Source organism: Rhinatrema bivittatum, chromosome 2 (assembly GCF_901001135.1).
Source record: "Rhinatrema bivittatum chromosome 2, aRhiBiv1.1, whole genome shotgun sequence".
Classification (NCBI taxonomy): Eukaryota; Metazoa; Chordata; class Amphibia; order Gymnophiona; family Rhinatrematidae; genus Rhinatrema; species Rhinatrema bivittatum.
Window position 1 is genome coordinate 634,804,439 of NC_042616.1, and position 24,853 is coordinate 634,829,291.

At 46.7% G+C, this 24,853-nt stretch overlaps 1 protein-coding gene across 3 annotated transcripts in view; it reads right to left on the bottom strand.

Moving 5' to 3' along the window:
- The window catches only part of TCEA1 (transcription elongation factor A1), a 174,820-nt gene extending 151,514 nt beyond the window's left edge, over positions 1–23,306 (bottom strand). The window contains exons 1-2 of one of the 3 annotated variants that reach the window (XM_029591274.1): positions 22,908–23,275; positions 108–170 (exon numbers count right to left, since the gene is read on the bottom strand). In XM_029591274.1, coding sequence (XP_029447134.1) covers positions 108–170; positions 22,908–22,982 — 138 coding nt within the window. In that variant the 5' untranslated portion in view covers positions 22,983–23,275. Of the gene's footprint in view, positions 1–107; positions 171–22,907 lie in introns of all 3 variants that reach the window. The other 2 variants (XM_029591277.1, XM_029591275.1) reach the window with 2 other exon arrangements.
- Positions 23,307–24,853: the final 1,547 nt, after the last annotated feature.

Genomic DNA, 24,853 nt, shown 5'->3' on the forward strand with positions numbered 1-24,853 from the left:
CTGAATAGCTATCTCAAAAGGAGATCAAAGCCCTTTTCAGGAGCTAAATTTTGTCACAGGTACAATCATGTCTGTATATCAAATGAATAAGCAAAACAGAGACATACCTGAAGTAATTCCAGAGTCATGGGCATGTTTTTAAGCTCTTTCAACAGATCCAAAGCCCCAGCCTGTAAACCATAGATTAGATGTTAGTAAACTATAGAAACTGTTTAAATCAGAAATAAAATAAAATTCTCAAGCTTTGTCCTTGCACTGGTCTTCTAAGTAACCTCATCTTTCCCTTTGGTTTCCAGTATTCAACACAGTATTCCCATGGAGGAGTAGTTTAGTGGTTACTGCAGCAGGCTGAGAATTAGGGATTGGAGAAATTACTTATCTGATCATTTCGTTTTCCTTAGTGTAGATAGATGGACTCAGGACCAGGGGGTTTATGCTCCCCTTCCAGCAGATGGAGATGGAGCAAGCTGACCTCACAGTATATATATATACACAACCCTGCAGTGACCCCAGCCTGCCAGTATTCTCTTCAAAAGCAACTGTGAACAGACTAGCAAAAAAAACTTGATTAAAAACATGATTACAGATAACCAGAACTGTACTCAACCAACCATAAACACTGAACTCACATAAGATTCTAGGTACCCCAAGCTAGGGACTGGATGAACACTTACCAGTGAGACCCAGAGCTCCACAGGAGGACTATTGACACACTCATGCAGCAACAGACGGCGGGAATCTGAATCCATCTGACCACACTAAGGAAAACCAAATTATCAGGTAAGTAATTTCTCCATTTCCTAGGGTTTAGACAGTTGGACTCAGAACCAGTGGGATGTACCAAAGCTACTCCCCAACAGGGTGGGAGGCTGCCTGTGGGTCCAGTCAACACCACATGTACAAAGTCTGCGTCCTCCCGGGCCTGCACATCCAGACGAATAAAACCTGGAAAAAGTATGTAAGGAGGACCACGTAGCAGCTCGGCAGATATCGACAGGAGACAACAGACTAACCTCCGCCCATGACACTACCTGAGCCCTAGTGGATTAAACCCTAACCTATGTAGGCAACAGTTTTCCAACACACGGCCGTGATCACCCCCTTAATACAACCCGCGAAATCGGATCACCCTGCTTATACCCACCATGGAGAACAAACAGGCGATCCGTCTTTTGAAAAGACTCAGAGACCTCCAGATACTGCATGACAAGACACTTAACATCCAAGGAGTGCAAAAGGTAAAACTCCTCCTCATCTCTGACCTTATCCAGGGATGGCAAGGAGACGGACCGATTCAAATGAAAGTCCGAGACTACCCTGGGCAAAAAGGATGGAACAGTATGCAGCGGTAACGCCCCTGAAGTCACCCGAATGAACGGCTCCCAGCAAGACGAGGCCTGTAGCTTAAAAATCTGATGCACAAAACATATAGCCACCAGGAACACAGTCTTCAAGGTCAACAACCGTAAGGAAAGGCTACGCAGTGGTCAGAATGTAGGGCCCGCCAAAATGTCCAGCACCAAATTAATGCTTCACAATGGAACCAGCAACCTCAAGGGAGGCCTAAGGTGCTTCACTCCTTTCAAAAAACGGGCCAAAGCAGGATAAGATGACAAGGAAACACCATTCACCAGGCCTCTGAAACAGGCAAGAGCCGCAACCTGCACCTTCAAGGAATTAAAGGCCAAGCCTTTATTCAATCCATCTTACAAAAAATTCAGAATGAGAGGGATCTTAAATAAATGAGGAAGAACACCCCGCTCCTCACACCAGGCCTCAACAACCTCCAAACCTGCACATAAGCCAAGGAAGTGAGAACTTGTGAGTGCGGATTAATAAAGTGGCAACCACCGCAGTGGAATAACCGTTTTAACAGGTGAGCCCTCTCAAATGCCAAACCATAAGACAGAATCGAGTAGGATCCTTGTGAAGAACCGGTCCTTGATGAAGCAGATTCATGTGCAGCAGAAGACGAAGGGGGGCCTCCACGAGGAGTTATCGCAAATTTGCATACCATGGATGCCTGGGCCAGTCCGGGCTGCCAGAAGTATTAGCCCCCTGTGGCCTTTGATTTAGCGAATTATCCTGACCAGCAAGGGCCACGGAGGAAAGGCATAAAGCAATCTACCTTCTGACCAGACCTATACGAGAGCATCTATTCCCAGGGACCACAGATCTTTCCTGCAACTGTAGAAGCGAGAAACATTCGCAATTCAAGAAGTCGCCAGCAGGTCTAGGAATGAAAGGCCCCAGCGATCCACAATCAATTGAAATGCCTCGGCTGACAACACCCACCCTCCTGGATCCACACTGTTCCTGCTGAGAAATTCCGCTCTTACGTTGTCTTTTCCTGCAATGTGAGAGGCTGAGATCATCTGCAGATTACCTTCTATGCATTCTTTCAGCTGGTCTATTTCCTGCGACATTTGCTGGCTCTTGGTTCCTCCCTGTCGACTGATATAGGCCACTGTCGTCATGTTGTCCAACATCACGTAAATTGCTTGATTCTGCAGCCTGTGGCTGAACTGCAAGCATGCCAGCCATAGCACCCAGGCAATTGATGTTCCAGCGGGACTCTTCGGCATTCTAGCGCCCCTAAGCCGTTAACTCCAGATAGTGAGCCCCACAAACGTGGAGACCCGTATCTGTTGTGAGAACCAACCAGACCAGAGAGGTCAAGGGAACTCCCTTTCTCAGATGATCCTCCTGCAACCACCACTGGAGGCAGGAACAGATTTCCATCGGCAAATGGAGCTGAACTGCATAATCCTGAGATTGTGGGTTCCAACGAGAATAGAGCGCGCTGAAGAGGAAGCATATGGGGCCTTGTCCACAGCACCACTTCCAGGGTAGCTGCCATCAAACAGAGTACCTGTACCACGCTGTCAGGCGTTTGGTGTTCATCAACTGACACACTTGAGACATCAATCTCTGGATCCGAACTTCTAGTAGGAAAACTCTGTCCTGTCTCTTGTTGAACTAGACCCCCAAATACTCCAGTGACTGAGATGGTTGAAGATTGCTCTTGGTCAGGTTCACCACCCAACCAAGTTCCTGCAGTAAGGAGTGTCAGCAGGCAGCTTTCTTCCTGAGACTTGGCTCGAATCAGCCAGTCATCCAAATACGGGTGCACCAGGATTTCTTCTTTTCTCAAGGCCGCCGCTATCACCACCATAATCTTGGAAAATGTTTTGGGAGTGGTGACTAGAATAAAAGGCAGCACCCGAATAGCGCCCCAAAACCGCAAAGAGTAGAAAGTGTTGGTATTCCAATCGGATGGGAATATGAAGGTAAGCTTCTGACAGATCCAAGGAGGTCAGAAATTCTCCCAACTGCACCACCATTATTACAGAGTGTAAGGTTTCCATTCAAAAATGAGTCACCTTCATGTGACGGTTGACCCTCTTGAGATCCAAGATGGGATGAAAGGAGCCCTCCTTCTTGGGCACAACAAAATAAATGGAATATCACCCCATACTTTGAGATGTGGGCACCAGAACCACAGCCCTCAGTCTGAACAGCCTTTGAAGCATGAACTCCACTGCCTGCTTCTTCTGTGGGGCGTGACAACGGGACACCATGAACATGTCCCAAGGAACACTGCAAAATTCCAGTACATACCCTTTGTGTATCACCTCCAGGACCCACTGGATCTCGACCCACCTCCAATAAGAGAGAGAGAGATATGTCCCCCTATTTCCTGTTCCAGAAGGTCGGTCGGAAAACCTTTATTTGGAAGCTTGGGAAGGTCCACCACCCGAGCCCACTCCTCTCTTGGGCTGCCGGGGACAAAAGGCCTGAGACTGACCAAAATGGATGAAAACTGGAACCCCAGAAACAAACCCTCATACCAAAGGGGCGCTGTAACTGTTTCTTATCCTTCGGCAACCGAGGCACCAGAGACTCGCCCCACTTACTGGCCAGTTTCTCCAACTCACTCCCATAGAAGAGTAAGCCTTTAAAGGGCATCTTGGTAAGATTGGCTTTGAAAGCTGTGTCAGCTGACCAATTTCGCAACTAGAGTTGATGCCTGACTGCTATCACCAAAACTACTCCTCTGGCCGAGGTCTGGAGCAAATCACAGCCTGCATCTGCTCAAAAGGTGGCAGCAGGCTCCATAACTGCTCCAGAATTCCCTCCAGACTCAGCCTCCTGAGAGAGAAGCAGACAAGATCTCATCACTAGGGTGCAACAGGAGGCAATCTGTAAATTCAGTGCCACTGCCTCAAAGGCTTGCTTAAGAATATAGTCTCAGTCCTTCTATAATGTACATCCTTCAAGGCTGTTCCTCCCTCTACGGGGATAGTCGTCTGCTTAAACATGGCACATACCAGAGCATCCACTTTGGGAAAAAGCAAACGCTCTCTCACAGTTGAATCCAAGGGGTACAGGCCTTCCAATGTCCGACCCTCCTTAAAAATTTGCCTCTGGGGCATCCCATTCCAGATCCATCAATTCCTGGACAGCATACATCACCGGGAAAAAACCAAGAGGCTTTATGTAAGGAAACCGAAATGGGAGTCTTCCTCAGCTCTGACATAACTTCTGAACCAGGAACACCCAGCTGTTTCAAGGTCTGGGAAATCAGGGCCGGTAGTTCATCTCAACACAAAGAGACTGCCTCTAAGATTAATAAATCTCAATACCGTTACTATCCTCCTTCCCTTTCTTTCCATTTCTTCCCCAGTTCCCCCCCCCCCCCCAACATCCCTCCCATTGTTATTTTTGCAATGATCAGCAAATGTTTAATTATCTGTATTCTGTTTGAATCTTGTAAACCGTTGTGATGGCTGCACCGAATGACAGTATATAAAACTCAACAAATAAATCTCTATGAAAGAACCACAACATGGTTCGATACAGTTCCAGCTCTGGAAGAATTTCCCCATCTTCCAGGGAATCAGGATCAACCTCATCATTAGTGCCATCCGGATTCCTGACGGGAACACCTGCAGGGAGCTGAGGCAAACCCTGGTGCTTAAGCAAAGGACTGTAAGAGGTAGGAGCCACCAGTTGAGGGTTTGACCGAACAGAAATGGGGGAAGCGGAGGACTGCGCCTGAAGAAAAGCTTGTAAGCCTTGAAAACATTCCACCCAAGGAAAAGCAGCTGGGTCCAGACCAAGCCCAGAAGGAACTGAAGCTGGTCCCACAGAACTGCCCTTGTCAGTGGAGGAGCCAGTCAAAGGAGAACCAAGATCTGGCGTTCCCTCAGTCAAGGCAGTGACCAACCCATCATCAAAATGGGAAGAGACAAGGCTTAGCAAAATCCAAGGAAGACAACTCTCCCTGAGCATCTGAGCAGTGCTGACACAGGTTAGGAGCCAGGTCAGGCTGAGAAGCCCTAATATGACAGGCAACACAAATAGGAAGATGCTTAGGCTTCTTGCTTACCGGCGCCATCGCTGCGGTAAACGAGTCTTGGAACAGCTCACACTCAAAAATAAAATGTGCCCAAAAAATAAGCACCTAGAAGAAAGCACGGCAATGCGCATGCACAACCTGTGCGCCAAGTTAAGCACGTAAAAATGTTTGTGCGCGTAAAACGTGCACCCAAAAAAAATGAGCGCACAATGCATGCACACAGCCAACACACTGCACACACAAGACAGCCAGCAGAACACGTACAAGAGCGCACAAAAATGGCTGCCGTAGCCTACCACACAGTGTGCAAGAAAAAAGCCTAAGTATGGGGCCTAGCCCACCAGGGGCCTCTCAACCCGCCAGGCTGCTCAGTTCCCTAACTCGAATGGGAGCAGGAACAAATGTCGGTACGGCGCACTGGGAACGGAGACTGGAGGAAGTCCTAAAACCCCTCTGTCTAATTCAGGTAAAACGCTGTTTTTGTTTTTTTAAACCTGAGTTCAGTGCTTACCAGCCGAGTACAGAGATGGTCTCCGGCTGCAGGGGGGGAGAGGGCATCTGTCGACACCACCGCGCTCGGCCTCCTGCACCTGCTGCCTTTCAGTTGAGCTAGCAGCTAAGTCCACACTGGGAAAACACTTTTGAGGGACCATGGAAATCGCCTCAGGATTTCTCAACTGTGGGAGGGACCTTTAGGTATCACTACAGGAGAGCTGGGGTTTTCTTTTCCTGAATTTAGAATTTCAAATTTCTTTCAAAAAGCTCAAAGCAATCCCCATAAGGAGATGCACGTCCACAATTTGCTGGAGACAGAATACTATATATCAACTAACCTCGTTGCCTTGTGTAATGACTCTGCAACACTCTACATAACAAGGACACTGCTCGTTATGAGGACATTTGTGCGGGCGCCGATCCTGAAGCAGTCTTATGTTCTGACTGCTCCCCTATGGTCGGCTCCCGTGTTTTATTCTTTATTATATATTCAAATCCGTATTTTATTTAGTTTTTATTATTTTACTAAAAAGTCCACTGCCCAATTCCCTCGACAGTCTCACCCGTGTAGCAGACCGACCCTTCACCTTAAAATTGTTTAAATGTTTATATACACTTGCTGAATGAGTTTTAACAGCTAGATCCAGTGAGGTTCAGGACAGGTCTGCCAGCCCGACACGGTCCATGTTTCGGCGGTTGCCTGCTTCAGGGGCTGCGGGGACTGGACTGGAACCGGGACTTTCTATAGACCTGTGGATACCATTATTATTATCTCTTAACTAAGAAATTCATGCACAATTGTTTGAATATCTCGGTACCTCAATCTTGAGCTATATCAAGTACTCACTGTTTTTTCTCCGTGATCTCATTCCTGTGAGCGGCGCCTTCACTTACGAATCCGGCGTCTCTCTCTACACAGCTGTTTTATAACCCTCTGACGTCAAACCGTGGGCCAATCACAATGTCTCCCTGCGATCCTCGGTGTGACCACCAAGGGTGCTCTACTGCCATGGGGAAGTGACATCACCTATATAGGAACTTCGAATTTTTCATATAATTGAAGCTATTGAAAGCTCCACTAGGATGCTTGCAAAAGTGTGATATTGCTTTTTTATCACTATTAATATGGTGTGAAACATGTATTTATTTTGACTGTTGCTAAATCTGTAAATTTGTAAAATTTATAGTATATTTTATATTTTATACAATATCACTTTATTTACCTATGGCTGGAGTGGTACATACTATCATTACTGGTGAGATAGATTTTCCTAATTTTCATTATGGACCAACCCCAGCCTTTTATAGGTGAGTCACGCTAGTCTCTAAGGAAGAGACTACCCCCCGGATCTGCTGTGTTGATTGTACTACGGGGTAAATAACTCGGATTGTCAATTTTACCTTCGCCCAAGTCCGTGTCCGTGCCGTGCCCAACCATTATTTACATTATCATAGAATGGACCAATTTATTTCTTTATTCAAACCCTGAGGGGCCACTGTGCTCCACGTATGAATGAACCTCTGTTCCATTTGTTCCAATTTCAAATTAAGATCCCCTCCCCTTGGATGCTTTTTAATTTGAAAGATGACTGCCACTTTTAAATCCTGTATAGAGTGCCCAGTTTCCCGCCAGTGATCAACTAGCGGAGCCCCTTCTGTATGATGCCGTAGTCTTAGTTAGATCTCTTAGTTAAGAGATAATAATAATGGTATCCACAGGTCTATAGAAAGTCCCGGTTCCAGTCCAGTCCCCGCAGCCCCTGAAGCAGGCAACCGCCGAAACATGGACCGTGTCGGGCTGGCAGACCTGTCCTGAACCTCACTGGATCTAGCTGTTAAAACTCATTCAGCAAGTGTATATAAACATTTAAACAATTTTAAGGTGAAGGGTCGGTCTGCTACACGGGTGAGACTGTCGAGGGAATTGGGCAGTGGCCTTTTTAGTAAAATAATAAAAACTAAATAAAATACGGATTTGAATATATAATAAAGAATAAAACACGGGAGCCGACCATAGGGGAGCAGTCAGAACATAAGACTGCTTCAGGATCGGCGCCCGCACAAATGTCCTCATAACGAGCAGTGTCCTTGTTATGTAGAGTGTTGCGGAGACAGAATACTGGCAAGCTGGGGTCACTGCAAGGTTATATATACTGTGACATCAGCTTGCTCCATCTCCATCTGCTGGCAGGGGAGCATAAACCCACTGGTCCTGAGTCCATCTGGCTATAAGCTAGGAAAACCAGGGTTTAAATCCTGCTTCTGCTACTAATGCTTGTCACCTTGGGCAAGTCATGTCAGTCTCCACTGATTCAAGGTCAAACAGGGCTTGAATTCACTAAGGTATTTCTCCCTTTCTGTGTCTACAGGAAAAAGCTTAGTAAATCAGGCCCTTAAATTGTAAGCCCTAGGGAAATATCTACTGTAAGTGAATGTAACTTGCCTTCAAGCAACCATGCCTTTCCTAATTATAAAAGAGCGGCCACAAAGATACTAGATACTATGAAGAGAAATGCAAATGGACAGCCTGATATCTAGCTTTAACTAGCTGCCAAAAAACTCCAGCAAAAATCTATAATTTAGGGGTAGATTTTCAAACCGCGCGAAATGGCGTACTTTTGCTGGCGCATCAGGCGCAAGCAAAAGTACGCGGGATTTTAGTAGATACGCGCGTAGCCGCGCGTATCCGCTAAAATCCTGGATCGGCGCGCGCAAGGCTATCGATTCTGTATAGCCGGCGCGCGCCGAGCCGCGCAGCCTACCCCCGTTCCCTCCGAGGCCGCTCCGAAATCGAAGCGGCCTCGGAGGGAACTTTCTTTTGCCCTCCCCTCACCTTCCCCTCCCTTCCCCTACCTAACCCACCCACCCGGCCCTGTCTAAACCCCCCCTTACCTTTGTCGGGGGATTTACGCCTCCCGGAGGGAGACGTAAATCCCCGCGCGCCAGCGGGCTGCTAGCACGCCGGGACGCAACCTGGGGGCGGGTACGGAGGGCGCGGCCACGCCCCCGGACCGCCCCGGGCCGTAACCACGCCCCCGGGCCTGCCCCCAAAACGCCGCGCCGACCGGGCCCGCCCCCCGACACGCCCCCCTCGCCAAACCCCGGGACTTACGCGAGTCCCAGGGTCTGCGCGCGCCGGTAGGCCTATTGAACATAGGCGCACCGGCGCGCAGGGCCCTGCTCGCCTAAATCCGCCCGGATTTAGGCAGATTTAGGCGAGCAGGGCTCTGAAAATCCGCCCCATTATGGATATCAACATATTATGTTCATATTACTTACTAATGGTATTTTAATTGCCAGAGTAATTGTTATATTTAAAGGGCCACCAAAACAGTACACAAATAAAAAAAATATTATAGACAATTTCTTGATAAGATGCACTGTAAGGGTAGAAATTCACAAAAAATGAATTATAGGAATATAGTTGTGTGAAAATTCCCAAGATTACTGTAAAAACAAAAAAAGGTTAAGGGAAGTTTATGGGTCTAAGAAAAATTCACAGATAATCAGGATATTCGGTGTTATGGTGGCATCAATACCCATAACTCTACAATCTCTTTCTCTATCCTTACATCACAAATATTATTACATGAAATGCTTTTCTATGAAATCAGCCCACATTTATTTATTTAAAAGTTTTTAAATACCGCACCATGGGGTAGTAGTCTATCCGTCTAGGCGGTTTACATAATAAAACACACAGTAAAACATACATTTTCCCATTTCAGCGTATACTATCCTACACTGGAGAAATTACTTACCTGATAATTTTGTTTTCCTTAGTGTAGACAGATGGACTCCGGACCAGTGGGTTATGTGCTCTTCTGCTAGCAGATGGAGTCAGATTTCAAAGCTGACATCACCCTAGATCAGACCTGGGCAAGGGGCGGCCCGCGGGCTGAATCCGGCCCGCCTACGGTCTGTGACCGGCCCGCCCACTGCTGAGAGCAGACGGGGAATGAGGCACGCTGCCTTCCCTTGCAGAGGGAAGGCAGCAGTTCATTCTCCGCTCCCTCGCACCCCGATTGGCCGGCCAATCGGGGAGCGAGGGAGCGGAGAATGAACTGGTTTTTTTTTTTTTTACAGCGTCCGGTGGGGGGGAGGGAGTGACTCGAGCGAAGGCACGCTGCCCGATTGGCCGGTGCTGGGCAAGCACCGGCCAATCGGACAGCATGCCTTCGCTCGAGTTTCTTTCCTACATACCGTATTTTTCGCTCCATAAGACGCACTTTTTTCCCCCCAAAAGTGGGGGGGAAATGTATGTGCGTCTTATGGAGCGAATATTAAAAAAAAAAAAAATCTAACAAACCCCCCCACCCTCCTGACCCCCCCCAAGACCTGCCAAACGTCCCTGGTGGTCCAGCGGGGGTCCGGGAACGATCTCCTTGGCGTGGGCCGTCGGCTGCCAGTAAACAAAATGGCGCCGACGGCCCTTTGCCCTCACTATGTCACTGGGACCGACCGCTGCTATTGGTCGGTCTCAGTGACATAGTGAGGGCAAAGGGCCTTCGGCGCCATTTTGTTTACTGGCAGCCGACGGCCGAAGCCCAGGAGATCGTTCCCGGACCGCTCCTGGACCCCAGCTGGACTACCAGGGACGTTTGGCAGGTCTTGGGGGGGTCAGGAGGGTGGGGGGTTGCAGTAAATTAAGTCGGCAGGTCTTGGGGGGGGTCAGGAGGGTGGGGGTTGTAGTAAATTAAGTCGGCAGGTCTTGGGGGAGTCAGGAGGGTGGGGGGTTGTAGTAAATTAAGTCGGCAGGTCTTGGGGGGGGTCAGGAGGGTGGGGGGTTGTAGTAAATTAAGTCGGCAGGTCTTGGGGGGGGTCAGGAGGGTGGGGGGTTGTAGTAAATTAAGTCGGCAGGTCTTGGGGGGGGTCAGGAGGGTGGGGGGTTGTAGTAAATTAAGTCGGCAGGTCTTGGGGGGGGGTCAGGAGGGTGGGGGTTGTTAATTTAAAGGGTTGGGATGGGGTTTTTTTTTGGGGGGGGGAGGGGTTCCCAGAGAAAGAAAAGTTTTCTGATCTGGGGAGTGGACCGAAATGGCCCTCCCCAGACCCGAAAACAAAATGGGGAGAAAAAAAACAAAACTATGCACTCCCCTAATTTGCTCCATAAGATGCCCAGACGCAGAGCCAGTTTAGCACAAATTTTTTTTTTTTTAATTTTCCCCCTCTGAATCCTAGGTGCGTCTTATAGTCAGGTGCGTCTTATGGAGCGAAAAATATGGTATGTCACAGTTCCGCCTTTCGTGGTCTTTTTTCAGGGGTCCCCAACCACCGGTCCGCAGACCGGGACCGGGCCGTGGGAGTTTTTTGCCGGTCCGCGGCGCGCGCTCCCGGTCTCTCCCGCTGCCGTTGCCGCTGGGCTGTCAGCACATTCAAGCCCAGCGGTAACGGCAGCGGTGTTAGAAGCTGTGGCACCCGCGGCTGGCCTTTTCTTCTTCCCGCGCCTGCACCCCCCCCTCCCGTGACCCGGAACAGGAAGTGATACACGGAGCCGTGCCGCGTCGGCTGCAGCGTCGGTCCCCGAGCAATTGAAGCAGCCTGTAATCGAGAAAGAAGTCAGCAGCATGAGCCTCCCGCGACCGATGGGATTCTTCTTTCTTGGCCTGCGGGGGCTGCTGCAGCTCCCATTTGTGCTCGGGGGGGGGGGGGGGGGGAAGAGGAAGTGAGTAAGAGAGAGTGAGAAGCAGCCAGCCAGCCTGTGTGTGATTGACTGGTCAGAGAGCTGATGTGTGTGTGTGTATGTGAGAGACAATGAAAGTGATTGCTCAGGGAGATGACTGATGTGTATGTGAGAGTGTGAGACATTAGTCAGGGAGGTGACTGATGTGTGTGTGTGAGAGAGAGAAAAAGCATGGAAGTGAGAAGTCTGGGTATGTGGGAAAGCATGAGCTAAGGAAGCCTGGAGTTGTGGGAGTGAGAAACCTGGGTGAGTGTGCATGCATGAGAGAGAGAGACTGCTTGGTAAGGTGACTGTTTGTGTGAGAGAAAAAGACTGGTGTGTGTGAATGTGAGAGAATGTGATTCAGGGAATGAGAAGCCTGTGCACGTGGAGAGTGAGCATGGAAATGAGAGAGACTGGTGTGTGTGTAACAGAGAGAAAGTGATTATGGGCATGAGAAGCCTGTGCATGTGAAGAGAGTGAGCATGAGAGTGAGAAACCTGGGTGTGTGTGAGACACAGCATGGGAGGGAGAAGCCTGTATATCTGAAAGAGAACTTGGGAGTGGGAAGCCTGTGTGGGTGTGTATGCATGAGTGAGATCAGGTGACTGGTGTGTGTGTGTGTGTGTGAGAGAGAGAGAAATAAAGTGATTATGGGAATGAGAAGCCTGTGCATGTGAAGAGTGAGCATGGGAGTGAGAAACCTGGGTGTGTGTGAGACACATCATGGGAGGGAGAAGCCTGTATATCTGAAAGAGAACATGGGAGTGAGAGACTGGTGTGTGTGTGAGAGAGAGAAAGAAAGTGATTATGGAAATGAGAAGCCTGTGCATGTGGAGAGAACAAGCATGGGAGTGAGAGACTGGTGAGTGAGTGTGTGTGTGTGTGTGAGAGAGAGAGAGAGAGAGAGAGAGAGAGAGACAGAGAAAGTGATTATGAGAGTGAGAAGACCATATATGTAAGTAGAACACGGGCGTGGGAAGCCTGTGTGTGTATGGCATGAGAGAAACTGTTCAGGAAGGTGACTGGTGTGTGTGTGTGCCAAAGACTGTTTGGGAGATGATTGGTGTGTGAGAGACAGAAACTGGTCATGGGGGCATGACTGGTATGGTGTGTGTGTGAGAGACATGGGCACTAAGGAAGAGGACCATAAGTATAGAGCTTAGCTTCTACTGCTGCTTCTGGTGTGTGCCACGGCCTGCAGGGAAGGGGAGTAGGAGAGCTGCTGGAGGGGGTAAGTAAAGGTGGCTTTAAGTTTATTTTTCTTGACTGCCATTTTAATTGTGTGATGTCTGCTTTTTTGAAATATTTTATTGGTGTTTGGAGAATGTTTAATAGTTTTTATGAGTTTTTAATTGTTGGATGTTATTCTGTTCATAGCTGTTTTGAAACATTTATTCTGCTTATTAGTATAGTTTTACAATTATTTCTGTGTGGGGATCTATAGTGCTTGCTAGTTCTGTTTTCCTAATAAGAGGTGTATTGGTTTTTAGGACCTGATTTAATATTTGTAGTGTTGCCTTTTCATAGATAGGGTTGCTCCTGTTTGAGTGTATTCCATAATACAGGTGTAACTGTGTGCGGATTAGTTTATGTGCATTACTACATATCCTGGGAGTATGTTAGGTCGGTTCTGTGTCTGTTACCGAGATGAGATAGTTTGCTAGCATGTAAGCGTTTGTATCGGTCTTATTTGTTGCGTTTTCTCAGAGGACATGCATTGGTGGTAAACTGCTGTCTTTTCATAAGTAGGGCTATTGAGAACTGAGTTAATTATATTAGTCCGGCCCTCTAAAACCATCCCAATTTCTCATGCGGCCCCATGGGAAAATTAATTGCCCACTCCTGCCCTGGATATACCCCTGTAGTGACCTCAGCATCCTCCTCGAAAAGCCATCGTGGACATATATATATTGGCTAACTACAACAAACTTGATTAAAACTTGATTCAACGTGGAGACCGCCAGTGCTCTTAACCAGCGTAACGCTAATACCAGTCATAATGCAGGTGCCCTGGACTAGGGGTAGGAGTTAGCTTACCCGTATTTGTATAGCATCGAGGTTCGCTTTTCAGGTTCTTCCTTGGTGCTTTTCCTGGGCAGCCGTGGGCGGGATGCCAAGTCCATCTGTCTACACTAAGGAAAACGAAATTATCAGGTAAGTAATTTCTCCATTTCCTAGCATATAGCCAGATGGACTCAGGACCAGTGGGATGTACAAAAGCTATTCCCTGACAGGGCGGGAGGCTGCCCGTGGCCCACCTAGTACTGCCCTTGCGAAGGCTGCGTCTTCTCGGGCCTGGACATCCAGGCGGTAGAACCTGGAGAAGGTGTGTAGGGAGGACCACGTCGCCGCTCGACAGATCTCAATGGGCGACAGCAGTTTGGCTTCTGCCCAAGATACTGCCTGGCCCTAGTAGAATGAGCCTTAACCTGCAGGGGTAAGGGCCTTCCTGCCTCTATGTAGGCTGCCTTGATTACTTCCTTGATCCAGTGAGCTATGGTCGCTCGCGAGGCTGCTTCACCTTGATTCTTCCCGCTGAGGAGAACAAATAAGCGATCCGTTTTGCGCACCGGTTCAGATTGTTCCAAGTATCGTACTAGCAGTCTGCCAAAATTTAGATCGCGAAGAAGGCTGTATCATTCCTGGAGTGAACCTAAGGAATGGGTCCCAACAGGATAGTGCCTGTAGCTCAGAGATGCAACAGGCTGAACATATTGCCACCAGGAATACCATCTTCAATGTTAAGAGGCGTAGTGACAGACTGCGCATTGGTCTGAATAAAGCCCCGCTAGAAAGTCCAATATAAGATTGAGGTTCCATAGGGAAACTGGCCACTTTAGGGGTGGTCACCCTCGGAGGCTCGAGTCTGTGGTGAGCATGATCCAGTTCGGTGGGGATAGGCTTACTCCTCTGCTTAAGTGGTCTTCCTGTAGCCACCACTGAAGCTGAGAACATACCTCTGCTGATAGGTGGAGGCAAATTGAGTAGTCTTGGGACAGTGAGCTCCAGCGTGACAGTAAGGAGCATTGAAGTGCTCGCATGTGAGCCCTTGCCCGTGGTACGACCTCCAGGGTTGATGCCATGAGCTCGAGTACTTGTAGATAGTCCCATACCTTGGGGCGCGTAGGGGTCATCAATCGTCGCAATTGCTCCAGTCTTCTCCTCCTCGGGGGAGGGAGGAAGACCTTGTTCTGTTTGGTGTTGAAACAGGCCCCCAGGTACTCTAAGGACTGAGAGGGCTGCAGACTGCTCTTGACCGTGTTCACGACCCAACCGAGTTCCTGCAGTAGGTACTCGACTCTGCTGGTTACCTGCAGGCTCATTTCCGAAGACTTTGCCCTGATCAGTCAGTCGTCCAAGTAAGGGTGCACTAAGCCTTCCTTCCTCGATGTTGCTGCCACGACCACCATCATTTTGGAAAATGTTCTGGGGTGGTTGCCAGGCCGAAAGGTAGCACTCGGAACTGGTAATGGTGTCCCAGTACTGCAAAGTGTAGAAAACGCTGGTGGTCTTGATGGACTAGGATGTGAAGGTAGGCTTCGGAGAGGTCCAGGGAGGTTAGAAACTCTCCTGGTTGTACTGCCATTATTAGGGAGCGGAGAGTCTCCATGCGGAAGTGTAGTATCCGCAGATGATGGTTGACGTTCTTGAGGTCCAAGATGGGTCTGCCAGTCTCTTGGAATGGGAATGGCAGGGTGATATCATAAATTTGTCCCGAGGGATGCTGCGAAACTCCAGAGAGTAACCTTTTCGAATGATGTTTAGTACCCATTTGTCCGACATGATTTCGACCCATCGTTGGAAGAAGAGGGAAAGTCGACCCCCTATTTCCTCTTCCTGTAGATGGGTCGGTCCATTCTCATTGGGAAGCTCGGTTCGAGCCTGCCCCCAGACCTGTTCCTCTCTTGCAGGCCGATACAGTACAGTGCACATCCCTATTGTAGGCCAAGAATGTCCACAACAGTGGTCAGCAGGCGAGGACTACTTATTCAATCTCTGATGTAATAAGGTGCACTAGGCTGCGTTCACACATCAGCACGTGGTTTTGCATACATTCTTATGCGTAGACCATACCCAGATGAAACAAGGCATTTTATGCACAAAAAAATGTGCGCAAATTAGCACTCATCCATGCGAAACCCATGTTAATGAAGACATTAACTATTACTTCCCAGTGCAGAGGTGATATGCTTTACTCATGTCTTAATGCTGGAAATTTAACTCCTGATCAGAGGTGAAGTAACTTTTCTACTGCTAGTGTTATAGTCTATGGGACTGAACCTGTACTTGATGCATAAAACATGCACAATGTTTATGAGTAAACTTGGATTCTAACCTATGTTCTGGGTGTTCAAATCTTAAGAGTACATGCATGCAAATCCCTTGTAAAAGAAGGCATTAGCTACTTCTCAACTATGCAGGGAGGTACGTTAAAGGGCTGACAGCTTAAAGCACATTTTATTAATGCTGGAAATTTAACTCTTTGGTCAGAGCAGGAGTAAAATTTAACTCACAATTCTGGTGGCCACTCTGGTGGTCTGCTGATGCCAGTGTGGTAATATCTTGCTACTTCTATCACACTAGGCACAAAAATAGAATAACTTTGGCCACCAGAAGTGTGAGTTTACTGTACCTCGGAACCAAGAATTTAATTTCCGGTGCTCTCAGGGAGGACACCTATGGTTGAACAATGCTTCCAACTTTGGCATACTGTTTATCTATAGATGCCCACCCCAGGGAGCTTACACTTTGTTCAGCTAGCAGCAAGTGCGCACTCCAAAGAGAAAATTCTTGCATCCAAGCCCCTTTTGGCAGAGAATGTCAAGTTTTTTATTTATGTATTGATGAACTTTTATATACCGGCATTTGTAGGACACATCACACCGGTTTACAATTAACTGGAAGAAGGAAGGAAATTACAATGAACGAGGAAGGGGGAGAAGGGGCAGGCTAGAAAAGGGAGGAGTGGGCAAGGGCAAATAACAGTTAAGCGAAGGAGGAAGGAATGAGAGTAAGAGGAGAAGGAGACAGATAACCAATTTAAAATACTAAATAACACATGCAGAGGGCAAGTAATAACTGGAATAGCTATATACAAATATGCACAAAAACGATAGGCGCAGGGGGTGGAAGGGTAGAATAGGTAGAGGACGAAAGGAAGCTAGGGAGCCAGTGTGGTTCAAGGGAAAGCACTGTCTAGGTTTGGTTAATATCTGAGTTGGCGGTTCAAAGGAGAAGTTAAATCAAAGAATAAGCTCTTTGGGGTGGTCAACTACAGCTAGCTTAATAAACCATAAATTCTCTGGGGGGAGGGGCACCTAAAGCTGAACAGGATGCCAAAACTGGATGCACAGCACCAAAGTGTATGCTGTTTGGCTGACCATACCTTCCCCAGAGAGCTTATGCTTTGATTAGACTTGTCATGCCTTGCCAAAATGGTACTGCATTTGAGATTGGTTCTGTGCATCCCAACCTGTGGGTACATTCTCTCATTCAAGACCATTTTGACAAGAAATGGCAAGTAAAATAAAAGCGTAAGCTCTATGGGGGAACACACCTACAGTTAGATAAACAAAGTATAGGCTGTCTGGGCAAGAAAAACAGCTAAACAATACACGCTTTAGCACTATATGTGCATGTGTTATCCAGAAAAACAAAACTTGTGACTGGTGCCTGCCTTAAGAGAGCTTACATTGGAAATATAACTCCTGGGCTGAGGTGGCGTAAACTCACATTTCTGGTGGCAAATGCTGTGCCCAGTATAGTACTCCACCTCAGACCCAGGGGAACTTACATTTCCAATATTACCTCTCTGGGGCAGGCACCTACAGCTGAATGGTACTTCAAAGTTGGGATGCACAATACCATGTGCATACTATTCATCTGAAGGTGCCTTCCCAAAAGACCTTGTGTTTTGTGAAGCTGTAGATACAAGCACAAGAGAGTTTATGCCTTCTTTGGTCTGAACAAACTCACATTTCTGGTGGCCAAAGTTATTCTGTTGCTGCATCCAGTCTGGCAAAAAGACACCATCACATGAGCACAGCAACAGGATATTATGAATACCAGAAATGTGAGTTAACCTTTACTCCACTTAAATGTATTAAACCAGGAGTATGGAGGTAAGCACTTGAAGTTGGAAGAAGTGTGAACAAAATGGACTTACATTCAAAATTGTCCCTAAGTCGGGATGCCCTGTGCCAATTTTGCATTCAAGGTCATTTTGGTCACAAACCTTCCTTCCAACCTCAAAAATTCTCCGATTACAATCTCTCTGTACATGAAGCACAAGTTTTAAATCACGGGTTATCTTTTGTTCCCACCAATAAGCCTGACCTATTCCAATGTCGAATAGCATTACACAGATTTTTTCGACTCCTGATGAGCAAGCTCTATTTCTCCTCACATTCAGAAACATTGCCAGACATATCTATAGTGAAAAAGAAGTCCCGATGGCAACCTCCAGGGATGGTCGACAACCAAATTAAAGCCTACCAAACTCTAGTTTTACAAGAAATTGCTGAAATTGAATCAAGATCACATCATACGTTTTACAACTTACCCTCAGCAGTGAACAGAGCATTGAAATCGTTAGCAGCAAATGACAATATTATCATAAAGCCAGCGGATAAAGATGGCGCCACAGTCATCATGAACACCAGTGACTATCAGAAATACTGCGTCAATTAGAGGATCGCACATATCATATACTCCATTACAAAATGACCCCACAATAGAATTACTTCAAAAAATTCATCAAATTCTACAAGACGCACAGACAGAAGGTTTCATCACCACAAAGGAACACAACTACCTATATGTATCATCTCCACATACACCTGTCATCTATGGAGTTCCTAAGATCCACAAAAGAATTATCAAAACCTCCTTGCCGACCCATAGTTTCTGCCAATGGATCCATATTTGAGCCATTAGCCAAATTCATTGATACGTTCTTACAGCCGGTAGTTCGCAAAGCATCTTCCTACATCCAAGATACTTCTGACATGCTCAACAAGCTTTCTAAATTAGAAGACATACACGATCGTCATTTTTTTGGTCAGTCTGGATGTAGAGCCGTTATACACCAATGTACCATAAAAAGATGCGCTTCTTCTAGCCGAAGAAATTTTCCAGTGTAGAAATAGACCTCAACGCATCCCTTCAGAATTTCTCATTACCATCACAGAATTGATATTATTCCATAATTACTTCCAGTTTGAACAGTAGTATTATTCCAGTGGGAACACTGAGAGGAGAGGATCACCTTGCTGGTGGCTGAAAGGAATCAGTAAGTTTTTGCTTGGGACATTGTCTTTTTTAAAAGTATTGGGGCAAAGTTAACTATTTGGGAATATTAGTGTGTTTGTGCCTTTAATAGTCAGAAAGGCAGTGAATAAACAAGTTAGACTGTTTGTATTTTTAAATAGTCAGTCAATAAGGGAGCTAGTAAGCAGTAGGTAGTGTGTTTATTTTTAAAAGTCTGCAGAACTGAGTGTTCTGCAGACTTTTAAAGAACTGAGTGTTTGTATTAAAAAAAAAAACCCCCACAAAAAATGCCCCCCCAAAGCAAAAGTAGCCAGAAGCTAGAAATAAGCTAGGAGCAGTGTATACCTAAGTAAAAAAGTTGAATAGTTCAGCTCAGTTACTCACCTTGGAAAGGTGTTGAGGTAGTGTGATTGGGTTTGCATAGGGACCAACATTTGTTAATCAAGAGAGCAGTGAGTCACTCTGGCTGACTAACTGAAGTTAGACTGTATTTGCCAACCCACCCACCCCTAGCTCATCCCTTAATTTATAGGTAGGTGCCACTTTCACAAAAAATAAAAAAACCCATCAATAAAAACTTTATTGAGAATTCGATCAGACCCCGGTAGACCACTACCAGACACATAGTGAATTCACTAATACATTTAAAGGACGTTAGACACATTCCTACTCCCATAGCAACCTAAAACTTAACTAGGAACTGATCAAAACTGAGATGAAGGCAGCAGTCCAGCAGCAAGAGGGGGGCTTCCCAGTCTTTTGCACAGAGTGTCACATGTATGATTTTTTACCCACCGGTGAGAAGTTGTACATGTGCATGTGATGCAAAGAGCTCCTGGCTCTCAGAGAACGAGTCCAATCTCTGGAGGCTAGAGTGGCAGACAGAGGTATATAGATGAGACCTTCAGGGACATAGTAGTCAAGTCCCAACTTCAGACTGACAGCCCTGGTGCTGCCTTGGAGGAAGAACATCTCATGATGGGAGAGCACCAACCAGGTGCAGCAGGAAAGGATCCTGTAGCAAGGACCTGCTCTCCAGGTGATGCATTGTCCTTTTGCACTGAGGATATCTCCCCAAGGCCTACTGCCCAGAAGGGCTAGGTCGGCCGTCATAGACGGTGATTCGATAATTAGGAATGTAGATAGCTGGGTGGCTGGTGGGCGTGAGGATCGCCTGGTAACATGCCTACCTGGTGCGAAGGTGGCGGACCTCACGCGTCACCTAGATAGGATTTTAGACAGTGCTGGAGAGGAGCCGGCTGTTGTGGTACATGTGGGTACCAACGACATAGGAAAATGTGGGAGGGAGGTTCTGGCAGCCAAATTTAGGCTCTTAGGTAAAAAGCTTAAATCCAGAACCTCCAGGGTAGCATTCGCTGAAATGCTCCCTGTTCCACGCGCAGATCACCAGAGGCAGGCAGAGCTCCGGAGTCTCAATGCGTGGATGAGACGATGGTGCAAGGAAGAGGGATTCAGTTTTGTTAGGAACTGGGGAACCTTTTGGGGAGGGGGAGTCTCTTCCGAAGGGATGGGCTCCACCATAACCAGGGTGGAACCAGACTGCTGGCGCTAACCTTTAAAAAGGAGATAGAGCAGCTTTTAAACTAGAACAAAGGGGAAAGCCGACAATCGCTCAGCAGCGCATGGTTCGGAGAGAGGTATCTTCAAAGGATACTAATGATGCATTAGAATTAGGGCATCCCAACAGTGAGGTTCCAATAATTAGAAAAGTAGTCCAAGTGCCTGTAACTAAAAACTCACCTGAGCTAAAAAATTCTAACTTATCCCTATCAATTAAAAAGCAGAATGAAAATACAAACAAAAAACAAACTTTGAAATGTCTGTATGCTAATGCCAGAAGTCTAAGTAGTAAGATGGGAGAATTAGAATGTATAGCAGTGGATAAGACAGACTTAATTGGCATCTCAGAGACATGGTGGAAAGAGGATAACCAATGGGACAGTGCTATACCGGGGTACAAATTATATAGCAATGACAGAGAGGAGCACCCGGGAGGAGGGGTGGCGCTTTATGTCCGGGATGGCATAGAGTCCAACAGGATAAACATCCTGCATGAGACTAAATACAAAATTGAATCTTTATGGGTAGAAATCCCTTGTGTGTCGGGGAAGACTATAGTGATAGGGGTATACTACCGTCCACCTGGTCAAGATGGTGAGACGGACAGTGAAATGCTAAGAGAAATTAGGGAGGCTAACCAAATTGGTAGTGCAGTAATAATGGGAGACTTCAATTACCCAGACACAATGGTGCAGGATAAAACTCTCATCCACTGAGAATTTCAAACGTTCTGTATATTCAGGAAAATTATCAAGCATTCATATGGCAACTCCATCAATAATAGCAAGATATGCCCCGGCAGACGTCATTTCCTACTGTCACGAAACCATCGATAGATTCCCCTTAAATACGGCGTTTTCAACGCGGAAAAATTGTCAGCTGCGTAGAAGAGGTACTGGAGAAACACAGCATGCTATTCAGCAGACGTAAGTTTTACAAAAGGGCTCCACCTTTTGGCATTTAACTCTTTGCAGATGATTATAAGGACTCTGTATTGTATTTATGTAGTGAGGATAACTTTTGAGACCGGCACACATAGCTGACCATATCCAATGAACTTTGTAAGTGCCTTCCTTCCTACTTACAGCCATATATTAACTTGTAAGCACCTATGCTACAGCAACAGGCTCATTCCCATCTTTATTCTTTTCTGTACAGCATTGACAGGCGAGCTGTCCACACCAGAATAACTTTTACTCACAGGCAGCACCATATTCCTGAAGCTCCCTGAAGAAGGAGTTGTGTACTCCGAAACCCTGCACTGTTGAAGGCCAGTCTTCAGGACCATCAAAGTCTGCCAGAGATAAGTGCACACTATATTTTCAATAGTTGTGCACTACTCAAAGGCATAAGGGCACATTATATTATATCTTCAATAATTGTGCACCACTCAGAGGTACAGCACTCTCAGCCACAGTCAAGAGAATTCATTAACATAGTATAAGTGACCAATGATTAAACCAGTCTCTGTATCTTAAGGCTTCCTCATAAGCCGTTAGCACAAAGACATTATATGAAGGTCACTTTATACTTTTCTTAAGAGATGTGATAAGAGCCTCACATTACCAGCAGAATATTTATTATTTTTTGTTGAGTTCTTGATTTCTGCACGTTTTGGGTCTGGTTTATTTTGTTTTAAAATACTTTTCTGCATTAGTGCAGATTTTTCAGTTTTACTTGAATTTTAGCGTGCTTTAACTCCTGTTTGATTTGATTCCATTAGCTTATGAATCCTGCGGGGACCCCTATTTTTAATGTACGTATTACATAAAAACAGTACTAAAATTTAACTCCAATTTTAGCGTAGGTTTAATTACATCAGCCCTTACATAAAATTTTATAGTTTTTTTTGCATAAAATATTATATGAGTGCACTAACCATGTTTATAACCCTAGATCATGGGATGGGCATAAATCATGTTTAATTGTGTACCTTAAATATCATTTATAAGCACTAATTTGTTTTTTGCATATTTTTAAGTTTAATGCTTCTTTTAACGCTCGATGTATTTGTATGCTATTAACTTACTGCATCGAGAGTTCATTTTATTTATTACAAAGCAAGTAATGAAAATGTGCACTTAAGCACATCTCTTTCACTCATGTCTTATTGCAAATAGGCCTCTGTGCCTGCGCTACAAGAGGAGCGGCGTTTGGCCCAACAGCACATCATTCCAAGATCATCACAAGCATCCCCGGGACACTCACTAGACGCGACGGGCGGTAAAGTTAAAACATACTCGAGGGTCGCACGATTCTCACAGCCTTCCTACGCAAACTCAATGCCGGAACGCACCGCGCATGCGCAGTGCTTGCGGCGCGCGAGACAGACGCTGGGCCCCCCTCAGCCAAGTAGAAAGCCAGCGGCAGCTAGTAGCGGATCTTGGACGTCTCTGCACGCCAGACATGGCGCAGAAGTGCGAAGCTCGGGCAGCAATAGCAAGAACCGTGCCCGTCCGTACAACGCGTCTCTGCCCAGGCCATAGGTTACTGCGGGGAGAAACGAAAACGGCGGCCGTGTCCGCACGCTGTCCTTACCGCGTTCTTCTTCTGCACCATTTTATCCATTTTCTTGGCGATCCGGAGGATCTCCTCTTCCTCCTTGCTGTTCATGGCCGGGGTTGTAGCTGGAAGGGCGGCGTGGGGACAGCTGCAGCAGCAGACAGCCCAGGAGCGCTCCCAGCCCGGAGCGGCGGCGGTAGCAGCAGCAATTGCAGTTCCGGCAGGCAGCCTTAATCAATTACCCATTTGTGAAAACAGACCGCACTAGTTAAGCCCTGCAGCTCGATCAGAGAATTGAGTGAAGGGGCGGCCCAGCCGGGGCTCCCCTGCGTGGCACGAGAAAGACTGGGTGTGCTCGAAAAAGCTCTTTGGTGTGGCGTTTGAATAGTCCTTGAGAGAACTCTTGTGCTTCAGTGACAGGTGTTGACTGCCGCAGGGCCATTTTCATTCGGGGAGGGACATGTAGCATGTCGCTTTACTTAAGTTAAACTGCCCTCACCCCAAATAGGAGAAAATATACAAATTTTGAACTGGCGATAATTTATTTAAAAAGTAGATGTGGCCAGATAAAAGCCCACAGCGTAAGGTCTTGTATTCGGGTTCTATCTGCAGCTGGTCAGGAATCGGGGAGATGCAACCATAACACCCTCTACAGCTGCTGAAATACTACTGTAGCTGAACGTGATCCGCTTTGAAATTCCTGAGAAGCTGAATATAAATCAAACAACTTACACGGATGTGCCTAGATTCTATAATATTGGTATAATTCATAAGAATTGCTGAATGAAAACTATTTAATTTTAAAGCAAAAAAGGGGTGGATTGTAGTTGTAACCCGTCTTCTACTGCCTAGTAGAAGTTAAGGAGCACAATTGAGATCAGCGAGGCATGATGATTGTGATGTGCGTTCAGATCAAATGCTTCCCGATTATCATGATCGGCTACAATGTGTACCACTCCTATGACCTGCCCTGGTTTAGGACGCTCAGCTGGTGAGTGCTGTGAGCACGGCCCATTCAAGGTGATGGGATGACTTTACACTGGCTGTTATCATCTGAGGTCTGTGTTTATATATTTCTCCCTCATCAGTTATGTACTCTCTGCAGACTACGTTATGTACTTTCCTTTACTAGGCCATGTATCTCATAACTTTTAACTTGCTTTCATATATGACCAATGTGTATGTACAAAGCTTCGCTTACACATACTTAGATATTTCTCCCTCTACAGTTCTGTACACGCTGCTTACTATGTTATGCACCTTTCCCTTATCATGCCTTGTAACCAAATTGCTCGATGTATCTTCCTTATACATTAATTGCAAACAGATACGATGTGCAGTTATCAGTATATAAAAACCTTTACATAAATAAAAAAAACCACAATGCTCCTTTTCCAACAGGGTGGAAAGAGAACTTCCAAGCATGTAGCAGATGGACTCAGGACCAATGGGTATAGTGTACTCCTGCTAGCAGTTGGAGACAGATCATATTTCAATCTGACGTCAGGCCCTAGTACATATACCCCTACAGGAAGTGCAGCTCTTCAGTATTTTCCATCTCCATCGCCATCAGGGACTATCTGCACGCTCTCACAGCGTAGAACCAAATGCAAAGAAGAAAACCAAATTTTAAAGGAGAAACCTACCTGAAGACGAGCCCCGCTCTCCAGCGGTGATACCCTCGGGTCCCTCCCCAGATTCCCAAGGTGATTTCCATGGTCCCTCTGAGGTAAGCCTCGGTCCGGCAGCCGAATCACGGCGAGGACCTAGCCCCCCCGATCCTCGGGCAAGGCTGAAAGGCAGCGGGTGCACCCTCGAGCACGGCGGTGAAGGTATTTGCCCTCTCCCCCCAGCCAGAGACCACCCGGGAAGCCCCAAAAACAAGGTAAGGTAGAAATCTTCTATTTTAATCCGGTCTCCGAGGATAGAGGAGAAGCACAAGCCAGGGGCTGGGGCCACCGGGTTGATCTGCCCTAGCAGGG